At 41.0% G+C, this 22,171-nt stretch overlaps 1 protein-coding gene across 2 annotated transcripts; it reads right to left on the reverse strand.

Moving 5' to 3' along the window:
* Positions 1-329: 329 nt before the first annotated feature.
* LOC120513403 (cell cycle control protein 50C-like) lies at positions 330-22,152 on the reverse strand. Of its 2 annotated transcripts, XM_039732829.1 has the most exons (9): positions 21,311-22,152; positions 20,380-20,490; positions 19,119-19,220; positions 17,635-17,725; positions 15,094-15,231; positions 13,895-14,104; positions 12,989-13,114; positions 3,821-3,893; positions 330-1,119 (listed from the first exon to the last, which is right to left on the reverse strand). In XM_039732829.1, the coding sequence occupies exons 1-8, from the start codon at positions 21,521-21,523 to the stop codon at positions 3,856-3,858; spliced, it is 1,029 nt and encodes a 342-aa protein (XP_039588763.1). In that variant the 5' UTR covers positions 21,524-22,152; the 3' UTR covers positions 330-1,119; positions 3,821-3,855. The 2 variants fall into 2 exon arrangements, with proteins under 2 accessions (XP_039588763.1, XP_039588761.1); XM_039732827.1 differs by lacking the exons at positions 330-1,119; positions 3,821-3,893 and having other exon boundaries at positions 12,062-13,114.
* Positions 22,153-22,171: the final 19 nt, after the last annotated feature.

The raw sequence follows: 22,171 nt of genomic DNA on the forward strand, positions 1-22,171 counted from the left end.
GTAAAACTTTGTAATGAAAGAAGCAGACTACTTCATTGGTATGCAAGTAGTGCTCTGAAAAATTTGAAGATAATAGGACTATTCCACATAATAAATAGTAGGGTTGTAAAGAATCAGACAATATGTACCACCACAGGAAAAATATCCTTTTATTTTTTTCTTTAAGAAAGTATCTAGGTCTGTAATTATGAGTTTAAGCCATCACAAGTATATATTAATTCATTGACATTTCTCTCTGAGTTTGGCAATTGGTTTATAGGTTGCCCTATGATTTATGATTTATCATTTATAGCATATCACTTTTAATACATTTTTCTAATTGAAGTTCTATTTATATACCATGAGGTAATTAAAACAATGACTTTTCTTAAATGACGTATAGGGTTGAAATGTCACTTTGCTTTATGAATTCCTCTTGACCTGTTTGTTGGTTTTAACATACTTTTTCTTTGCAGCATTAGCATTTTGTGGTGCAGTTGCATTAAAGTAACAGAGCTAGGCAGGCATGGAACCAATGCTGTATGTATAAGGAACATCTAAACCAGCTGATACAAAGGCATGGATGATTAAAATACTCTTTCAGAAGTAACAGAAATAGATCTGTTTCAAACCCTTCTACATCTTCCCTTTATAACCTCTCAAAAGTAGATTCACAGATAGGGTCTATACTGCTGTACCTTCAGTAATTGTGATTTTTTTTCCCCTCCATCAAAAATCACACAATCACCCAGCTGTGAATGTGGGATAAGAAGGCACTGGATCATCCAATAAAGTCACCTGCAGTTAAGGTGAGAAGCTGTCTCTCTGCTGAAAGAATATCAAAGATTAGAATCTTGTTTCTGATAAGGAGGCACTTCTAAGCATTGAAAAGTCTCTCATGTTTTGCTCATCTTCTGGGCAGGGCAAGATTTGTGGTGTTCCTCATCCTTCAGCATAATGAATACACTTACCTAAAATACCTAAGCTGGGAGTGATTTTTCATGTGTTGAAGAAATTCTAAATCATCTCTTATGCATGTATAACCTCTTTGTACTCTTCCTATACTTGCTTCACTGAAGCCTGCTCACAAAGAAATACATGGCTTTTCCCCAACTTTCTGATGACCAAGACACCAAATGCCTGCAGAGGGGAGGAAAAATAATTAATTGAAACACATCCCCCTCTGAGAAGAGCTCAGCTGGCTGCACTGCAGCCAGTTAATTTACATGAAGAGAAATACAAGCTTCTGTCTTTAGTCCTGTGCATGTTCTCCAAAATACCTGACCAGCTAGAGAAGAATGGAAGGTTCATAGAGGAATTCTCTCTGCTGCTCTGCAGTGGGGAGCACTCAGCTGGGTTTCCCTCACCTGGCCATCTGCTTTTGGGGTTTTTTGATTAAAAACAGCCTCTGGTTTTTCATTGACTCATAGACAATACAGAAAGCATCAATTCCTTCATGATAGGATATCAAAAAGGATTTGTCAAAACTTAATTGCCATCAATGTCAGCAAAGCACTGAAGTGTAGCCTCTGCCAAGGCTTCTTGTGAATCTGCTCGGGGAAGGAAGGCAGGTGGAGGCAGGCAGGAGAGAAGTGCAGTGGAACAACTATCCCAACACATATGTCCCCATTAATGGTTTTTGGAAGTTGGTTGCATTCCCTGACCTGCCAAAATTTTGCAGTCCCGTTTTCAGTGGAGGTTTGTAGTGTCTTAGAGGGAACAGTTTAAAGGTAAACCTTGTGTCAATAATGGAGTAACATTCCTTAGCTGCCGAAGTCTTGAAGAGCTATCTGCTTTGTCTCTCGTGAACTGAAGAGACAAAAATAAATTTCCATAGCAACTATTAGGAGCAAGTGAGGAATGGCTACAAAGAAGACAGAGCAGAGAGTATGTTAAATGTGTGTTTCGTAGGATCAAAAGACAGACAAATTCCTCACATTACCTCTATTAGGCAATAAAGAAAGTCATTAAGAGCCTGATGCAAATAAACAAAAAAAGCCAGTGATATTTTCTACTCCTTCATATTTCAAAGGGACTGAAACCAACCTCATTTAAAAGTCAGGTCTGCTCCATCACAGTAAACTCAGTTTAAAGGAGAGATGAAAATGGACAGACATCACTGGAAGACTTGATCCAGGTAAAAGTTTGAAACCAGTGTGGAGTGTTATACAACATATACTAAAAGGAAACTGATCAGAAAAAAATAAGAACAAAGGGCTTTTACAATTATCTACAGGTCAAATCCTACCATTCAAAGGCTAGGACAGAGCTGACACCAACACCACAGGAACATGTGGGGTTTATTATGTCTTTCTTTGTTTTGACTTAACTGCGATTCTCTCCTCTTTATGCTGTTCCATGTTCCTTTGAAAATTGAGAAATCTTTCTCTTGAGGGGTTCACTGTAAGTTGAGGTCCAGGGAAATCCATCTCAAAGCTCCACCCCACAGAAGATCCCCTGACAAAGCTGCAGAGTTTGCATGGGAACTGAATCAGGACTGTATAATTTACATTTAGTGCAGTCCAGCAGGCAGCAGTGCCTTGAACAGGAGCTCATCCACACATGGAAACAGCACCTGTCTGAACTGGTTTGTGATGTCCAATCTCCTGACACATCAGTGAAAACTCTGATTGCCAGGAATCTTGTTGAGATCCAGGATTTGTTTTTAGCTGCTTTTGTGAACACAAACCAATATTCTGTTCCAGAAATAACAGCATTGTAAAATACAGACAAAAGTCTAAACTCACTTCTGTATGTTAAACACCTATGATGGAATATATTTGAAATTCATTCAGGACTGCATTTGCAAAACAAAAATTAGAATATTCTCTAGACCCTGAGACAAAATACTTCAAATAAGCCTCTGCTTTTCTCTTCAGGTGTTACAATGACAATTTTAGAACAAAATACCCAAACAGAGAAAAAAAAAATCCCAAAGTTCCTAAGCCATCTGTATTAAAGGCAACTTTAACAGTTACCTTTTTTTTTTCTCAAAATTAAATGGGATCCAAATTCAGTACTTTGATGTGAAGGAAAAAGACCCAACATCCTAACAAAATTTCAGTTCCTAATATGAGATTATAACCAATGGTATATCAATTATGTTTTCTTAGAAAAATACAAATAATTTATGCTTCTATGCATATTTTATAGCATTTTTTCCAACACAGTAGCGGAAGATGAAACCATAATCACAAAGTACTGGTCTCTGCATAAAGCAAACAAACAGAAATGAATGCTGATTATTAAACCAAACGTGTCTCATGAACGAAAACCTCCACTGGCAGCATTCTCACTCCAAACAGTGGCAGATGCTAAATTTGTCAGCATCAAAAGACTGAAATCATTACTGATTATTTCAAAAGTTTTAATTTCTTTGCATCTGTATAAGATTTTAAACTCACATGATAATGAGGCAGTCACATGATATCCAGTACTAATCCAGCTGCCTGCAAGAATGAGTCCCAAGATGATCAACTGCATCCCAGCTGAATCCTCCTTCATAAATTGTGGAGTGACTAATGGCTTTGTTGGCACAAGCAGAGAGGAAGCTGTTTTCCCATGGGAACACTGTTACACTTCAGGGGTTGATTTTTTTACAATAACTAGTTATGAAACTTCACCATTTTTCAGCATCTTGGATGCAGAACATCCCAGAGCCAGCAGACTGACAGTGAGGGGCTGCATGTACACTTTTACACTGTTTCAACAAGTTTTTTCCCCTTTTCATTTTGCATGGTAAGATACATCTGACAAAGTCACTGTTTTGAAGTTCTGTAGTTCGGCAGTTCAAACACAAATATTTTCAGATCTTCATTCACATAGTTACAAAAATCCTTACCTGGCATTCCTTTTTGTGCGTCTTCAGACTTAACCTCAGATGCTTTCCATGTCTCCTAACTGTGAAGCTGCACCTAGAACCAAACAGAAATTTAAAATTTAATAAAAGTTATTTTTCCTTGACTGATACCTTATTTGCAACATATGCACAAATAATGTATATTCAATTCTTGTTTAGAAGTATACAATAATATGATTACATATAATTAGTTACATCTAGTTAGATACCACATGTAGATCAAATTCAAGATAGCATTACTAAGTTTGCAAAATGAAACCAAACTTATTCTCACATAAATTGAGGAAAAACAGCATGTGAAGTCCTATTTTTTCTATACAACCAATTATATAAAAATACCAGTGTTTTAATCAGCTTTTCTTTAGTACACCTGCACTGAAGTTTATTTCCTCACAGCATTTACAATTGCATGGAAACAAGTGGATTTTGTTACCAGCTACTTGGATGTTAATTATTAAAGTAAAACTGTGTCTGTATAAACTGTAAAAATATCCAATGGAAAATACTAAAAAATACCCCACTGAGTCAAAAATTGCCTGAACTCTGAATGTGGGCTATTGCCGCTTAAAAATAAAATTTTTGCTTGCATATCAAATAAGTTCAGCTCAGAACATACTTATTTATACAAAAAAAGCACTTTATACCACGTATTATGATGAGAAATTATTTTACATTTGTTCAGCAACATAACTGTTTTCAAACAAAAACTGTCTTCAAAAGGCCTCAAAAACAAGCACACCACAGACTTCGTATTCTTCCTACCAGAGAAGGAAAGTGCTACTGCCTGGAAAATGTCAGGATCATTCCAGTGTTTTCCTCACAGGCCCTTAACTCACCGGTGAGGATCACACATGTTATGTAGGGACAACTCAACTCTGGTATGAGCCTGGAACTTTAAAATTACACCACACCCCCACAGGAAAAGAATATATTTCACCCAAGAGCTCAGCATTATAAAATTGAATTAATTATGGAAAATAATCTTTCAGCAGCTGAGAACAATTAAAATTACACCTGACACGTTCATACTTCATTTACTTCTATGACAGGATCACTGTTAAGTTGGTGTGGGAAGTGCTGACAGAAAAAGTAAGTTTCAGGGCAAGTCCCAAATGACAAAACATAGCCTATTTACTTACACGGTGTGAGACATTCCATTCAAAGCAAACCCCCAAAAAGCAAAGAAATACAGAAATGCCCAGCAGGCTTGTGCTCTGCCTTCTCATTTTCTCACCTCCCTTTGAAAAGCAATTCTTGACCTTGTTAGTTAAGCCTTGGCTTGTCACTAGTTGCCTGAGGTGAAGTTACACACTTAGAAATCTGAAGGATAAATTCCTCAAGCTACAGCTTAAAACCCGTTGGCACAATTACAGTTTATACCTGTGTTAAGCAGTTATTGTTTTTAATTCATTTTATCAGTAACAAGAACAGGCAGAGATAAAATTTTATCTACAGCTATTCTTCTTAGCTCTTCAGCTTCATTCAGGATCAATTTTTATTAACTGCACAGCCAGAAATGACAGTGCATGAGGAAAACCTGCTCAAAGGCTTTCCATGATCATTGTTGGGCCTCATGTCAAAAAGACAGAAATCTGACTATAAGCACTGGTGTAAGGTGTAGATGATGACTCACTGATAATTATTTTATTAGTTTTAGCGATTCTAATTTCAATTTCTGGATGTCCCACACTGGGATGGCACCACACAGGCCAGCAAAAGCCAGCCCATGTATGTGACTGTCATCGAATTACACAACTTGGAAGCACACCCTGCCACCCAGCAGGATGAAGTGGGTGGCACTGCATTCCCTTGGAGCGTGTCCTTGGCTCCCAGCACTGAATCCCTCCTCCTGCCCAGTGTGGGGACACGGCCCCGCTGTCCCCTGCTGCATGACAGACTTCCCAGCACAGCCTCTGTGGGGAGGAGGATTATTAACTGCAGATGTTACCATTGTCCTGAGCTGGTGTGAAGCCTCTTGCTGCACTGCCAATAAGTGCCACATTCCACCTCAGAGGCAGCACAGTGGCTCCACACTCGTTAACTGGTTGTGACAACCAGAACTACAGGCAGGTACTGCTTCCTTACTTTTTTCTCTTAACCGTTCTGGTTTCTTCAACACATTCAGTTTTCCAGTGTTTTAAGGTTCATTGTTGCTAATTATACAGCCCAGAGACAGCCCATGCGATCATATAAGTTATCTGAGAAATCTCAAGACCTTTTAACCTAATCTTACACCCTGAATCCTCCAGTGTTATAACTGGTAACACAACAGTCTTCATTACAGACTGGAGCTGCTATAGGGAAAAGAGCAAATAACTTTGGGTAGCTGGGTTTGACACAGTAGAAAACTTCATTTTCTTCACAGGCTTTTAAAATTGTCTCAGTTTGTGAAGGATAATTTTAGGCACTTTACTGCAAAGTGGCAATAGCTGCAGTTGCATAGGAGTATAACCAAAAGGCCTCTTCTCATCTTGTTTCATGCTTTGTGTTTTTGTTCACAGAGTACATAGTACATACTCAGTAAATACTAGATATTTTGATTAGAGCTCTCTGAAATATAAGCTTTCCAGGGTATGAGCTATTTTCACAGAATCACAGAATGTTCTAAGTTGGAAAAGACCTTTGAGATTATCAAGTCCAACTTATGACCTAGCACCACCTCATCAACTAAACCATAGCGCTGAGTGCCACATTCACTTTTTTTAAACACCTCCAGGGATGGTGACTCCACCACCTCCCTGGCAGAATATTCCAGTGCCTAATGACTCTTCCAGTGAGGAATTTTTTTCCTGATGTCTAACCTAAACTTCCCCTGTTCAGCTTGAGACTGTGTCCTCTGGTTCTGTCAGCCGTTGCCTGGAGAGAGAGACCAGCCCCACCTGACTGCAGCCACTTTTCAGGAAGTTGTAGAGAGTGATAAGGTCACCCCTGAGTCTCCTTTTCTCCAGGCTGAACACCCCCAGCTCCCTCAGTCATTCCTCACAGGGCTTGTGTTCCAAGCCCCTAACCAGCCTCATTCCCTCCGCTGGATGTGCTCAAGTGTCTCAACGTCCTTCCCAAACTGAGGGGCCAGAACTGGACACAGCACTCAAGGTGTGGCCTCACCAGTGCCGAGTACAGGGGAAGAATGAGCTCCCTGCCAGCTCTGCTGCTGCACCATGGTCTCCAGCTCTTGTTTGTTACCTAGCTCTGTGCATCAGTGTACATGCACCTCAGCTGGACTGCTGATTTCACCCCTGACTCAGGCTTACCACCCTTGGGCCTGCTTCCAGAGAGCCCAGCTGCATCCCCTTCCCCCTTCAAACCTAGTGGAAAGCCCTCTAAATCAGCCCTGCTAATTCACGGCTAGAATCCTTTTGCCCTTGATAGAGTGCATATGGCTACAGCAGGCCAAGTGCTGTGAAAGTTGCCCCATGATCAAAAACCCAAAATTCTGCCAATGACACCAACCCTTGAGCCACTTGTTGATAATGTGTGTTCTCCTGTTCCTTTCATCATTTATCCCTGCCACCAAAGGGACAGAGCAGGACACTACCTGTGCTCCTGCCCAATCAACCACTTGACCCAGTGCCCTGAGGTCCCTTTTAATTGCCCCGACACTCCTCTTTCCAGTCTCATAGTGCCAGCCTGGAGTATCAGCAGTGGGTGATAACCAGAAGGCTGAATCAGCCCAGGAAGTCTCTCAGAGATATCCAGGAAGGCAGCAGACCTGCCTGTGGGATGGGTCTGGTCAACGTATGGGGCCCTCTGTCTCCCTCAGAAGGGAGGCACCCACCATGACTGCCCTGCTTTTCTTTTTAGTGTCAGAGGCTCTGATCTGTCTGAATTGGAAGGCTCACTGTGCAGACAGTTTTCTTCTACATCATCGGGATCCAGGGCCTCATACCTATTTCAAAGTGGCACCTGGGTAGGTGATGGGGGTCAGGAGGAATTTTTATTACCTCCTCGAGTAGGGAGCCATTTCTACTCCCCTTCATCTACCAGGTGTCCTCCTTCTGCCTGATGGTAGGAGACAGGGGAGTCCTCTGACTCCTGGTGGGCTTCTCTCAGGGATGGAAGGGTGAAACTCCACCAGTCTATTTCCTTTTCACTTTCCCTAATACTCCTTAGTCTGCCTACTTCCTCCTTAAGCTTTCTCATTCATTCATGAATGTGAACAAAAGCAAAACAAGCCCCACTCTCCAGGAAACCCTGCCTGGCTTCCATAACCTGAGGAAAAAGCAGGGCCCAAACAGAACGAAAAATGCTCCACAATCCCTCTTTTGGAAACAAGAGATCACCAAATTGAAGGCAGCTGCCCAAGGCACTCCCAGCTCATAACAAAATTATTCTTGGAATTGTAGGGAATAATGCAATTAGAGAGAACCCAGTCAAAACACCTTAGCTCAAAAACTATACATTGGAGTTCAGACTCACTGCAAACCAAGGCACTTTGGCTGCTGCTCAAAATCATATGGGCTTTCCAGATAATGTGTCAGAATATCCCATCACCTTGAGCAGCCCAGCCAAATTTCTTCACCTCCACATCCATGAGGAGCAACAGTATTTCTTCCCCTTCCACTGTTCCCTCATTTTGTGGCTAGAGGTTTTTCCCAAATCAGCTGTTTCAAACCTACTGACTGCTCCAGTGAGGATTGACAGCACCTTCTCATGTGACAAAAGCAAATGCTCTCTCCTTTTTTAGATCTAACTCAAATCCAAATTGCTCTGCAACTTCTCTTTATATTATCAAGGCTTACAAAGCCCTCCCTTCCCTGAGCTGCCATCTTTGACTTTACTCTTAAGAGTTTCATTTCTCAGAGGAAGGAGAGGAAGTTTTTACACTGCAGTGCATCACTACAATAACACTATCCAAACACTAATATTAATAATCTGCATGTAACACAGCTGTTAATATAAAATAGATGCAGCATGTAACTAATTTTTCCAGATTCTATAGGTCTGTGATCATGCTAATATGTTTCACATGAAGGACTCATCCCTTTCTTTTAGATGAAAGCAAATGTCTGTGATTAGAAACAGAAAAACCAACTTAGGCAGACAAATACTGGACATATATTCATGAGACTGTAAAGCCTGAAAAAGGCTTGGAAAAATTCTCTAACTGAAGTGCTATTGAAATCTTCTGTAACACCTGATTTTTATGTCTCTCTTTCCAGATATAGTTATATCCATTAATGAAATTTAATCTGAAAAGGAGCTGGAAACCAAAACCACTGCAACAGCTTTGACATCAGAATATGAATGTCCCCTACACCTCCCTGTAGTTTAGAAATGAGATTTAAATTGCAGGTAAGTTTTTCAAAATGATGGTCTCTTGTTCCCTCCAGATATTTTTGCCATTGTTAAAAATGGAACTAAAGAATCCCAGAAGATCCACCCACATGTAATTGCCATCTTCAAAATGATAAACAAACACTAGAAACATATATTCCATTTGACTTACCTATTTTAGATCACCATATAAATTTAGTTTACATCTGTTAACAGGAATCCTTTGTCCAGTTTTCCATCTACTAAATATCCGCTCACCTCCCCCACCCCCGCAAAAAAAAAAAAAATTGAATAAATAATATCCTCCTTTATTTATCCGTTCTAGGTAAAAAGATGGGGAAAACAAAACAAACAAACAAAAAAGCAGTTTCTAGTACTTCAGCATCTATGACATCATTAATTTAAGTTCACCAAACCTAAACTTCACTTCTGACATGCATCTTTCTTTTGTTGAGAGTGAAGAAAATGGCAAAATTTCATTTTGCTCAAAGGGACTGAAAATGCAGCAATGATGCAAGATGAGGCTTTAGGTAACAAAGCTGTAACAAAGGAACCAACAATTTAATAACTTTACTATGTCAAGATATTACAAATAATGGCAGTTAGTATTTTATGGCTTCGTGTTGTAGGCCCCACGGTGCTGCTGTTGACTTAAGACTTTTCAAGTACAGCTCAATGTCATCCAGCAATCATAAGCCCAGACACCTTTGCACTGAGTTGTCAAACCTACATAAATCAGCCTCTCTGAGAAAAGAGCCCACTTACTATTGGTGAAAATATGTTTAATAGATAAGCTAATTACAGTTCTATTTTTGAAAACTTTACCAAGGCATTTAAAAAATTATACCTCTTTCTCAAGACACATAATCTTAATTAATAAAATCAAATGCCCAAGGCCAAAGCAGCACTGTGCCAAAGACACAGTACTGGTCATAACACTCCTGGTATTCTGAAAGCAATTTGTATCTCAGGAAAAGTGCAACATCTCTGCTTCAAAACTCTGCCTTCCAAACCTCAGTGTTGCTTTCTCTGAACCAATTGACCTAATGATCTCCTAGCCAGGACAAATTAATTCAAAATCCCACTGGATATTTGCCTGGACCTGTGCTTCCTGCTGCTACCAGCAGCTGAGAAAAGGGGACGGTCCCCTGGGACCTGGCACAATGAGGAGCAGTTGATGATGGCTTTTCCCACCTTTCTGTTAGGTAAGGCCAGTCCTTCATCCCAGCCTCTCACTTCTGTTCCAGCCCTGCACAAAGGAGACTATGGCAGCAGCAGCATAAAGGAATTCAACAAACATTTCATGTAGATAGAGAAGTATTCCTAGTGTGAGGAGCACACCTGCAAAGCTTTCTTGAGAAGGTACAATTGTGCCAGCTCTGGCACAGGGGGCAGACTCAGTGTGGCTACAGCACTGGCACAAAAGGAAGCATAAGAAGGTTGCTAACACTTATTTCCCACCCTTTTGAGCAAGGCAGATTCTGTCTGCTGGGAGGAATTAACCACACCTGCCATTCCCACTGCTCTGGTCTGGGCAGCACACCCTGAACCAGCCAGACACTGCAGAGCTTCTCAGAGCTAACAACAGAAACAGTTGGAGCTGAAGCAGCAGCTTCCAAGGACACTGTTCAGAGGGTACCAGAAAGATGTCAGGCATGTTTAAAGCTGTGGTAAGGTAAAAAATGTGATTTTGGGTTTATAAACAACTTCTGGAAAAAACAGAAAGACTTGTTTGAAGACAGGTCTTCTCTATGGAGGGGTTTGAAGACAACCTACATTTGAAGAGAAGATGTTCCTGCAAAAACCTCTCAGAGATAATGGGCAAACACTACTTGCTGGGCTATGTTTTCTAGATAATTTTTTCCTGGTAGACACTGACTCACTGAAATACATACCTCATTATTCAGTCTCCTTTTACTAACTTTTTTACCAGATACTTAATGAAAAAATGAAATCAGTGATAATTGCATCGTGACTTAACCAACCTATCATTTCTTGAAAGTCAGTTTCTCAGACAATGAAAAAAAAAAAAAAACAACATAAAAATAAAGAGAAAGAGAAAAATGAAGAAGTTCCCATGGTCTGTTAGGAGCCAGAAAACCTAAGTTCAGCTTTGTCAGGAAATCCCATCAGGGCTTTCCAGAGAGCTGCATGGAATTACATTTTCAAAAGGACTGAAAAGATTTAGGAGCATGTCCCACCGTTAAAAGTGATTTAGACTAACGACTTAAGCATTGTTGCATGCCCGGCTTTATGCTCTGTCCTGTCCAGCCCAGTGAGGGTTGGGGTTCTGCCACATCTCCTGGCAGATCCAGCTGCAAGGTGCAGGAACCCTGTTTCTCCAGCTTCAGGATGGAGGTGACCGGCCCCGAGCAGGAAGAGCAGAGGGGACAGGCACCGTTCCTGGTCAGCACAAAGCGCCGGTGGGGCAGGACTCTCCTCCCAGGACGGGCTGGGAACTGGAGCAGCTCCTCTTCTGCTGCTCATGGCTCAGCTTCAAAGCAGAACATCAAGGGAACTGCACCTTCTGTGCTGCCAACCCCTTCAGCAGGGCCATCTGTCACAGGTCACCAGACCCCAGCCCCAGGCACTCCAAAGCAGATGCCCTGACAGTGGCTTGCAGGCTCCCTGTGCCACATCCCTTTCTCCTGCTCCAGTCTGTGATTCCTTTCTTGTTCTAGTGAGAAGGCATTTTAGGAGAGATGCAAGGCACACAAAATACTTATGAAAGTAATTGAAAGTGTTTTATTCCACTTGCACTTTTACAACAGAACAACTATTAAAAAAATTCACCTACCATGGTACGCTTGACCTAAATTCTTCAGTGCTGTCCCTTCATTTTGTGCGACTAGAAATAAGTCCTAAATGTGTGAAATTTTGAACGTGAAATACAAAAATTGATGAACCTAGTAATGAACTGCAGTTTTCACTTTAAATTGACGGATTTTCTGGCGCTTTGTTTTTTATTGACAATAAATTACCATTCTGTGTCATGTAAGAACTTGTGGATTTTCACATGGGATAGGTAGAGTGCAATTTTGGCCTAATAGTTAAATTAGGTATACGGTTCTGCTAAAATATTTTGCATTAAAGGAGCTTTTCATTTAGGATTTCTATCGAACCATAATTTAAAAAAATGCAAATAAATGATTGGATGCCCTCCATCTCTCAGCTGCTAGATAAATCAAATAAACTTGGTCTAAACAAACTCTGAACTCCTGATAAATGCCCTGTATTCAACCACAAATCAGGTGTCAAACTGAGGTGAATGCACTGATATAAACTGGTTGCTTTTTCAGCATAACTGAAAAAGGCACATAAAACTCAAGCTGAGCCATTAGGCACATGTATGTGGCCCACAAGCAGATTTTAGCAATAAGGTCTACCTACTCAAGCTTTTTGCTGGATCAAGACTTCACGTTTTACCCATCCAAAGCTCCATTCCAGTTAAGAGAAATGTTGTCTGAATTATAGGCTGAGTAATAAATTAACATGGACCCTGACTTCTGGCCAAACATTGGTACCACATAATTTCTTTGCCATTGCAATCCTCATCTGCTGTGCTATCTGCTGTTTGAAGCTCATCTCACTACAAGTTTCCTAGGAAACAAATTTAGGCTCACACGTACATTAATGAGAATGGTACCACAGGTAAGTTTCGTTTCAGGTGATGGACTAGCCCTGCCCCTCAGCTTGCTTGCATTCACCCAACCTGACACTGAAAATGGTCCGGAGCTCAGGGGAAAGACTGAAAGGTCTGTGCTGCACCTTCTTTGTTCACTGCACACTTCTTTGTTCAGAAACATGAAACTTAATGCTTCTGAAAGTATGTTTTCTTTTTCCTGAGCTTTAAGTGGATGCCAGTTATGACAAAACCTGTCAGGATTGCTGCTGTGCCAGAAACCAGGTAGGCAATTCCCAGGAATGGGTTCCTTCCGCCGCTCCACACCACGGTTGAAAGAATCACATGCTTCCTCCCCTTGAATATGGTAACAGGGAAATCTGAGAGAAGGATGTTAAGGTTTCACTAACAAAGTCTACATTATTTCCAGAAGAAGAGAAAGTAATGTGTAAATGCTCAAAAAGGTTTCCAAGGCATAAAGAGTTTTGAGGTCTGCATTTGCTGCCAAAACTCCTTTAACTTATTGGTGATGTTTCTGCTATTCTGGATCCAAAAACCCATCTGGTCTTTAGGAGGTGGTAGGCAGCTGGTCGTAAGAAACCCAGTTATTTTAGATACAGTCTTTGTGTGCATGTGGAAATACTTCCTTTTTCAAAACATTGTAAATTTCAGATTCATCATTTATAGGAAAGCTACTGCATTAATTTGCTATGAAAGCTCAGTTGAAAATGGGCCTTTTGGGAAGCTCATCATGATACTCCACATAGTCTCTGTGAGCGTAAGTGCTCAGCTCTACCTAATATGTTGTAGCCAGAATGTTATATGAGTTTACCTTTCACCTCTCCCATGGAAGCTTTCAGAATAGAACCATGACAGAACATTTTATAACCCCATTTCTGTCAGCTGAGAAAGAAGAGAAATTTATGGTCATGTTGACATAACTCCTGCTGACAAAAGGAGTGCTTTAGTCAGCAGTTCCCAGTGTTGGCAGTTGCACCAGCAGAAGAGCTCTTGTCAGTCAGGACATGGCCCAAATCCCTCGAGGGCTCTCCTGACACAGGGGTGTTCTGCATCACTTCTTTGCCAGTTGACCACATAAACCCTATTCACTTCCATGTCACTGTAACTGCCTAGGAGCCTTAGGGACTGTGAAAGGATACTGTAGGAAATCTGGAAGGTGTAATTCCCCGCTGGCAGGCCCTCCGCGAAGCGCCGAACGCGCCTGACGCGCCGGTAGAGATTCCTGAACGTCGCGAAGGCCGACACTCGCATCCAGACAATGAAGTCATCGTTCACATAGCCATTGTTCCTCTCATCTTCCTCGTCCAACAGATACACTGGTTTCTGCCAGTAAGGAGGTCTGGCTGTCCCTGGTCACAAAGAGACAAAGCAGGAAAGCACTGTCAGTAAAAACTGTGGTTGCTGAGATTGTGGGCCTCACACAACCAACACAGAATATGAGTGGTGGAACAGACATTAGACACTGTCCAAAATTATATGTATGCCAGATAACAGCATCTCCAAGCATGTCCACTCAAACACAAATTGACAGTTTAACAGCACCCAGGGGCTGCTACACATTAGAACCTTCAAGCAGAGGAGAAACAAAGTGACTTGCACAAGTGAAAATGCTGTTTATTCTGGATTCTTGTCTCTTCAGCAAGCAATATGTTCTCTATAATGAGGAGCTGGCCTTCATTTTTACACATTAATATATTCCTGTACAACCAGAAAGGCAACTTTTTGCAGCCTAATGGCACAGCCTACGACATTTAGAATAAGTCCCATGAAAATTACTTAGATCATTAGCTCTTGCATGTTGCACCCAGCTCAGCACTGCCCTGATCCACAACAGGCAGCTTTTAGCCCCAGTTCAATAGAGATCAACCATAACAAGGAAATAGCCCTAGGAAACAAATCTGAAAGAATTAGTGACAAAGGCAGCCTCTCATGTCTCACAACTGCCCAAGAATCTGCAAAGGCATGAAGGAAAGATGGGACATGCAATTCTCCTTCACGGATATTTTCAACAGGAAAAAAAAAACAAAACAAAACCAATTGCTTCCTTGCTTTCTCTGCACAGATTAAGCATTACAAGAAACTATAAAGAAGGGTGTTGATGTGGGCTAACTTCAGTCTTCCAAAACCATTTTTTCTCAATTTCTATGGTCACTGATTAAAAAAGTTAAAAGGTGGTATTTTGGCTAAATGTGCCTTCTGCTATCAGTCACCCTCTAAACCCTGCTTCTTCAACTTGCTTTCTTGCTGTTTCTCCCAAAGGTGATTTTTCTGACAATAGCAGAAGGGGAGATAGGGGAAGCCATTGAAAAATAAGGAGCACCAGCAGAACCATTCTTACCTGCAAATGCAGAAGAGAGATTGTATGATTCAGGATTGCGGAATTTCACATTTTTATCTGTCCACCAACTGTTTCCAGTCTTCAGCAGTGGCACTTGAATCACAGATGAGTTATAATTGTAAAACAGATCAATAGTATCTGCAGGGAACACAAAAAGCAACATCTGTGAGTCAAAGACAGTCATTCTAATAGCCAGCATGACTAACAAAAAAAAAAAAAAAAAGGCACATTGAAGCATCTTTCAAGTGGATAGAAAACCTGAACATCCTGGGTGTATATGGAACACTGCACATTTCACAAGAAGAACTAAGGTACCAAAGTCTTGGAACTACTGAAGTTTTAAAGACTGAACATTTCCTATCAATCCCTGTGTATGTTGTAATGCTTCTCATGTCCATCAGCTCCTGTGGGACTACCTTCTTTGCAAATCACTTTCTGAGCTCTCTAGCTAGTTACAGAAGTTACTGTCCTAGCTAGTTTCTCCTAGAATTTCTTTGACAGTTGTCCAAAACTTTGCTATACATGATGTGTTTTCAGGGACTAGGGTAGAGATAAAAGCACAATCAAGGGAATCCAGTCCTCTGGAAAAAAAAAATTGCTTTATTCTTCTACCAGTTAGAGCTTGCTTACCAACTTGGACACAAACACCTTCTTCAATCAAAAAACATTTCGTTAAAATTGTGCCTAACTATGTCATCCAATTTCAGTGGGTGAACAGCACTTGTTTTTATCCATTACTATTTTCCTACATAGATTAGTCTAACATAAGGCAAAAACATTATAGGATGCATTAACAACCCTGTAAACCCCTAGGCAGCCAATGGGATGATGGGCAGGGACAATCAGACAATACAGATGGGGAGAAGTTGCCTTTTAGGAGACATGAAAAGCACAACTCAGCTGCATTGGCATCAATGAAAACATACATTTTTATTTCCTTCTACAAAACCTGTGCTCATGCAGCTCCATAAAGCTCAGACACAGTCTTCTGAGGAATGATCATTCTGTGGCCCACCACATCCCCAGCTATTTGTCACCACTTCATTAACAGGAATTGCAATGCTCTGAGCTCTGCCTGCTCAGTTGCTTTTCTTGACTCTCCCTCACGTGCTCCAGAACAGCGTGGGCTGCACACAGCTGTGCTCTGCTGGCCTAGGTCTGAGCCCAGCCCAGTAAATCCCACTTCCAGCAGCAGGTGGGTAAGCAAGCAGACAAAATCAAATGGATCTAGAAGTTACTGAATGCAACTGGCTTTCACAAGTCCCCTGGTGTGGGTGGTGCAGCTGCTTGCAAAGAGCTGCTGCCTTCTCACAACCTGCTCCATGGAACAGGCTAAAAAGGGTGAGAGCAAGGAGTGGTAGAAATTGGAAGACATAAAAGATGGGGTAGTGGAGAAAAGTCTGTAGTTTTTTTGTTGTTTTTCCTTCCAAAGATACATTCTGAAATCTCCCAAGTGTATTCAGAAACAGATGATGGCCACTAGATTACTACAAAGATCAAATCCAGGATCAAATTAAGACTATGTATGCTTCCAGCATTCTAGAACAAAAATGAAATTGGGTAGATCCAAAGATCCAAAGTAATGCAGAGAATGTGGAGAGTCCCTCCTTCTAAGTACAAGATTGTGGGAAGGCAGAATCTGGGCTCTCCCCTCACTGTATAAGAATGTGCCTTTTAGCACATTTTATGGGGTAAAGACTTTTTTCCCACACAGAAGTATGGGGAGATGAAAGTGTTAAAATTGTAGATATGGAGCAAAGGCCTCCATGTTAAAGTAAGCAGATGTTAAAGTAGCTGCAATACTATGAGAAGTTTGAACAGAGAAAGAGAGAAGAGTGATGAAAATCCTGTCCTCCCAGGAAGAAGATGATTCCAGATACAGAAATGAGAACCTTTGCCTTTAAACAGCTCGTCTTTAAAACAGCATCCCATAAGTTAACATAGCCATAAACACAGCTGTGGGAAAAGCTGTGGAAAATGGGAGGGATCTCATGATTACAGATTTCCCCAGAGGCTGCTATTCGTGGAGAGAGCCATGAGAGAACTGTTTTCTTGTAGATAATTCTCCATAACAGTAACAAGAGAGACTTCTCTCCCTAAGTGAACTGAAGAAAGGCTATTCTAGCTAAGAAATCTCAAATTAGCAAACCAAAACCATGACACCCTCTTAAGAACATGATTGTGGGAAGGCAGAATCTGGGCTCTCCCATCACTGTACAGGAATGTGCTTTATAGCAAGGAAGTACATGAAATCTGTTGTATCCTTGTTCCTTATTTCAAGAGGGCCTAAATTCCTCACTCCTGCTGTACACTCACATGGAAGTGAGCCTTAGAAAATGAGAAATCTCCCTCAGTTTCCAAACAAGGGCCAAGTTACTAAACAGTAGGAAGCAGAGCCTCACGTTCACCAGAGCAGCACCACCAAACAAAGCCTTTTATGGGAGAAAGTAGAGACCTTGCAGTACCAGGTCTGCCCTGGCCTGAGGCAAGGGAATAGTTTCAAGAGGAAATCAGGAAGGGGCAGAGGAAGGTCCCACGTACCATTGAACATGCTGTTGGCAATGGCCCCGCATGGCGCCATCGGGGTCCCGTTCCTGTAGGTGCTGAAGGGCGCGCAGTAGCTCCTCTGGATCTGCATTCAAGGTCACACAACAATCAGGCACAGACCTGGGGTTTGCTTTTAATTGGTGTCCTCCCATGCCTTCTTCTGAAAAGCCACTGAACAATTAAGTCTCCAGTACCTTTTGGTCACATTAGAGAAACATTATATGAATGGTTGTGTAGTTCAGGAACACCTTCCATATCTAGGCACAGAAACTTAAGGTCTTCACCAAATTCTGCTGCTGACTTGCAAGCTCCAGACTACAAAAAACAGGTTTGGGGATCTGCCATTGTAAAATGGCTACAACTGAAAATGTTCCATTAAAGCCTTGGCTTACCCTAGAACATCTTATTTACCTTCTTTTTAATTTTGACCTGGGCTGAATTAGTGCTGGAGAACAGCAGACGTAGTTGGCCAAATTACTGCAGGTCAACAAGGCCAAATCTTGAGGTATAAAGATCCAGAATGAAAAACAGAAGTCCACCTCAGCTTTACCACATCTTTCCTACCCCATTTTTAAAAGAAACTATAAATCTTCAACACGGAAACAATTTTCAAGTAAGTCCAATGAGCTGTGTATCTGATTGGCATAAAAGCCAAAAGCAGCTGCATCTGGATGCAAACAAACAAGCTGACGGGACACCTGGAGAGTTTTAAGAAGTGTTTTATAGAAATGAGGAACATGTCTTTAGAGTTGTAAGAAGCACTTTATAGAAACAACAGATTACCATGGCACAACCATCTGAAAGGACCTGTGGACCATGTCTATATTAAGAAATGCTACTTTTAAGCCAAAGAAAATATGTTTTAGATTTGTAAGTAAAAGAACCTGAATGCCATGATTGCATTCTCCAGTTTCCTGGAGGTCTGCTGCAGCTGATGCTGTCTACTCCCTCTTTAGACTTCTGGATTGCATACTTAGAATGCTATATGATCACTTATTTCAGAACTAACCTTTTTCTGCTCCTTGCCCATTTCCAAAGCCAGATGGCAAAATTAAAGACTTAGAATAACTTAATTCCCTAGCCCTATCTAGGTAATAACTTAATTCCCTAGCACAGCTTAAAACACTTCTGGCTAAGAAGACTGACAACACAAGAAGGAAAAGCTTTCTGTATTTTTATTTGAAAAAGACAATGTATTTTTAATCAGCACTACAAGGTGCAGGTTTGAGAACTGCAACACAGGAGTGACATCTTTTATTTACCCCCCACCCCCTTCAGCCTTCCTCTCTTATTAACTTATTAGACGTAATGGCCCCAACAAGCATAAAACACCAGGACCAAGCACTGAAAATCTGTACTTCATTATTCCCTAGAACCACCTAAACACACTTATGGCTCTGCCTGGTTGGCTCTCCATAAGGTCAAAGGCACACCTGCTGGGAGTGCTGCTGATCTCACAGCAGAAAAAGAAAACTTACATTTACATTTCGGCCCAACAGTTGCGCGTCACTTCTTGATATCACATATCGACGGTGGTTTTGATAGAAGTTTTGCAGACCATAGTACATAAAAACATCACCCTAGAATCCAAGGATAAATCCCTTCAATAAGGAGAGTTCATGAAGGCGATAAGAAATCCTATTACTTGCTAAAAAAGAGGGGAAAAGAGTACTCATATTAAAATGTCATATTGCTTAGACTACACTCTAAGCAATACAGCTGTCATGGGCTAGAATGTAATCTTTACCCTAACTGTAAGTTTTTATGTTTTGGCACAAAATTAAACATAATTTAAGTCACCAAACAAAACCTAAATAAACAAATTTAAAAAAAAATAAAAATGCTTGATAATTATTTTACTCAAGATGGCATGGCTGGCCATGAACTTGGAATGACTATGAATCATATTGCAGAGACAGACACTCATTTTCCATAAAAGAAGGTGCACAAAAACCTTCAAATCAAAAGAAGAATGCTGGGCAGGCAAATCATGGTAATTATGCAACTATAAAAAACCTATTACTCAGTTAAATAAACTTCTCATCTCAAACATCACTGTAATCTGAAAAATTACAAAGTATTTTAACAGCCTCCTCAATACTGAAGAATCCTAAAATGACTTTAAATTGCACTGTCATTTTAAGGGATCATTTATTCAGTACTAAGTATAAGATCTCTTTGGCAGAACGTGAAGCATTTTAACAGTCTCAACAACACAACCTGGTAGGTTAAGGAAGGAAATGAAGGACACTTTAAAAAAAAACAAACTTCAGAATCACATTGCTAGACTTGAATTATTTCAAGGACCTTGGGGATTAGCAGCACAACCCTTGTAAAAATGACTACAGGGGTCTACTTATGTAAAGTGGTCAGAGCTTCAGATTTCCTTCTCACTTGAGAGCTTAGCAGGGCAGCAACAACCAATCCCAGGCCAAGGGCAAAGCTTTGCCTCTGACTCAGAGAGAGACAGAGAGAGGTCACCTCCACAATCAAACACCATTTCCTCCACCCCCTTCTTCTCCTTGGGCATCCCCCAACCAAGGGGCCTGGTCTTGATTATAAACACCAAAATGAACAACAAAGGCAAAAGTGTAAAATTTTGAGCATTTCATGTTCAGAAAAAGTACAAAGCAAATTTAGTCAGGAGCTCTACAGAACAGAATTACTGTCTTTTATCATTTAGGGATATAAGTAACAGGTGGTACACAGCAACCTGAGTTGGTTTTTGCACCCACTTACCAATATATCTTCCTTTAGTGTGAAATTAATAGAACAGTGGCATTCCTTATTCCAGTTAGAGGAATTTTCACGGAGCTTTGAACAATCTGAGCATTTATCTGAATAATCTATCTGTCAGAGAAGTGAACAAGGAAATACATTGTAATAAAGGACATGCTCATAGGAAAAGGTTAGTGTTTTAGTTCCAAGGCTTCTTAGAGCTGTTCTCTTCTAAGTGACCATGGGCTGCCAAAAACATTGCTGAAAATGAAGAGGCAAAGTGAGGACTTGGCCCCAATGAACAACCACAAAATTTATCTATCCCTATTTTAAAGCTGGTTCAAAGCCTTTTGATGACTGTTGCAGAGCTTTCATGTCTGCTCCTCAGCAAAGGAGTGCTGAGTGAAGAACACTCCTGCACCTTGGGCTGGCTGACCAAGCAATGCTTGACAAATCCCCACATGCATCATGGCCCACCCCCTCTGAACAGCCTGGGTGTAGTGCTGAGTGTTGGCTCCAATCAGGAGTCTATACACAACACCACAGGTCTGACTAACTTTTTCTGCAGGAGGGATTTAAACATTAGGGCTCCATGTATTTCAAGATCTTGCCCAGCAAACATGTATGTTCTTATACTGTCAAACACTCTCTGAGGGATTTGCTTATTTCCCTTCAAAACCCCAGAAGATAATGACAAAATTTTGGTATTAGCAGTAATTATCACCCATATTTCAGATATTACCATCCAGTTAATCACCCAGTGCTCTGATTTTATTGATGACTGACTGCCTCTGAAGACTTTCACAGGAATACCAGCTGCTGGACACATGTCCAAGGCATAAAGCCATTGTTATCATCTTTATTCAAAAGCAAAAATTCAAAGCTTTTTCTTTCCAAACCTGGCCTGGTTTCTACTTTACAGAATATCAAAGAACAGCACTCCCAAACCAACCTGTATTTCTCTGACGCTGTTTGCAGACAGGACAAGGCAGACTCCCACAGCGAGGCAGAATGCCCCTGTCAGAAAGAAGCTGGAGAGCACAGATGCAATGGTGAGCTGGGGCTTCCAAGCTGGCAGCCTCTGCTGTTTGAATGCACTGTTATCTGGACACCTGGAAGGCTGGGCTTCTCCTTCTCTGGGAAGAGCACTTGTCTTGTTTTTCATTTTCTTCTTGGTGAGAGAAAGGAGTAATATCCTTGTGCTGGAGAGTTTTTCAGCTGAGATACTGTCTTTATTGCTGGGAGACTTTATTCGATGTTCAAACTTGCATTATGGTGAGGAATTACTTATTAACTAGATCTCTCCTTCCTTGTTTTCTGTATTTGTGCCTGGATCCCCATGATCAGCTTGTACCAACCAAGTGATTGTGTACTTTGATCAGGGTGTCCAGTTCATTCCTCCTAGAAAAACTTAGTATCTATTTTTCCTGCTCCACAGCTCATTAGGATTTGTTATGACTTATTAATTTGCAGGGATACTGGCAGCTATACTGGAATTTCTGTGTAATTTCAGATGCGTTATTTCTTCTCCCTGCACTTCCACAGCTGCCCAGCTAACAGGCATGGCATACAAGGAAAGGAGTTCTACTCCAATTGCACTGGATTCCACTGGGGAGGACTGCAGGTGCTCAGACAGCACTGGACAGAGAACATGGCTTTGGAAGACCAAACCAATTTTCTTAACCTATTACATTCATTACTATTGACTTAGATGCAATTAAAGGTTGTGAAAAGGTTGTGTGTTCTTTATCATAGAAGGACAACTCATTTTTAAAATATCCAATTTGGATCAATGGCTTTCCAAGGTACTTAG

This window comes from Passer montanus, unplaced genomic scaffold, assembly GCF_014805655.1.
Source record: "Passer montanus isolate IOZ18808 unplaced genomic scaffold, ASM1480565v1 scaffold80, whole genome shotgun sequence".
NCBI classification, from domain to species: domain Eukaryota; kingdom Metazoa; phylum Chordata; class Aves; order Passeriformes; family Passeridae; genus Passer; species Passer montanus.

What these genes read in the sequence shown, in the direction of transcription:
- LOC120513403 (XM_039732827.1), bottom strand. Translation starts at nt 21,523, where the DNA reads ATGAAAAACAAGACAAGTGCTCTTCCCAGAGAAGGAGAAGCCCAGCCT. An exon ending in TGCCAACAGCATGTTCAATG is followed by an intron (nt 15,232 to 17,634) that starts GTACGTGGGACC and finishes TGTTCCCTGCAG; the next exon opens with ATACTATTGATCTGTTTTAC. An exon ending in TCTCTCTTCTGCATTTGCAG is followed by an intron (nt 14,105 to 15,093) that starts GTAAGAATGGTT and finishes CTTTGTGACCAG; the next exon opens with GGACAGCCAGACCTCCTTAC.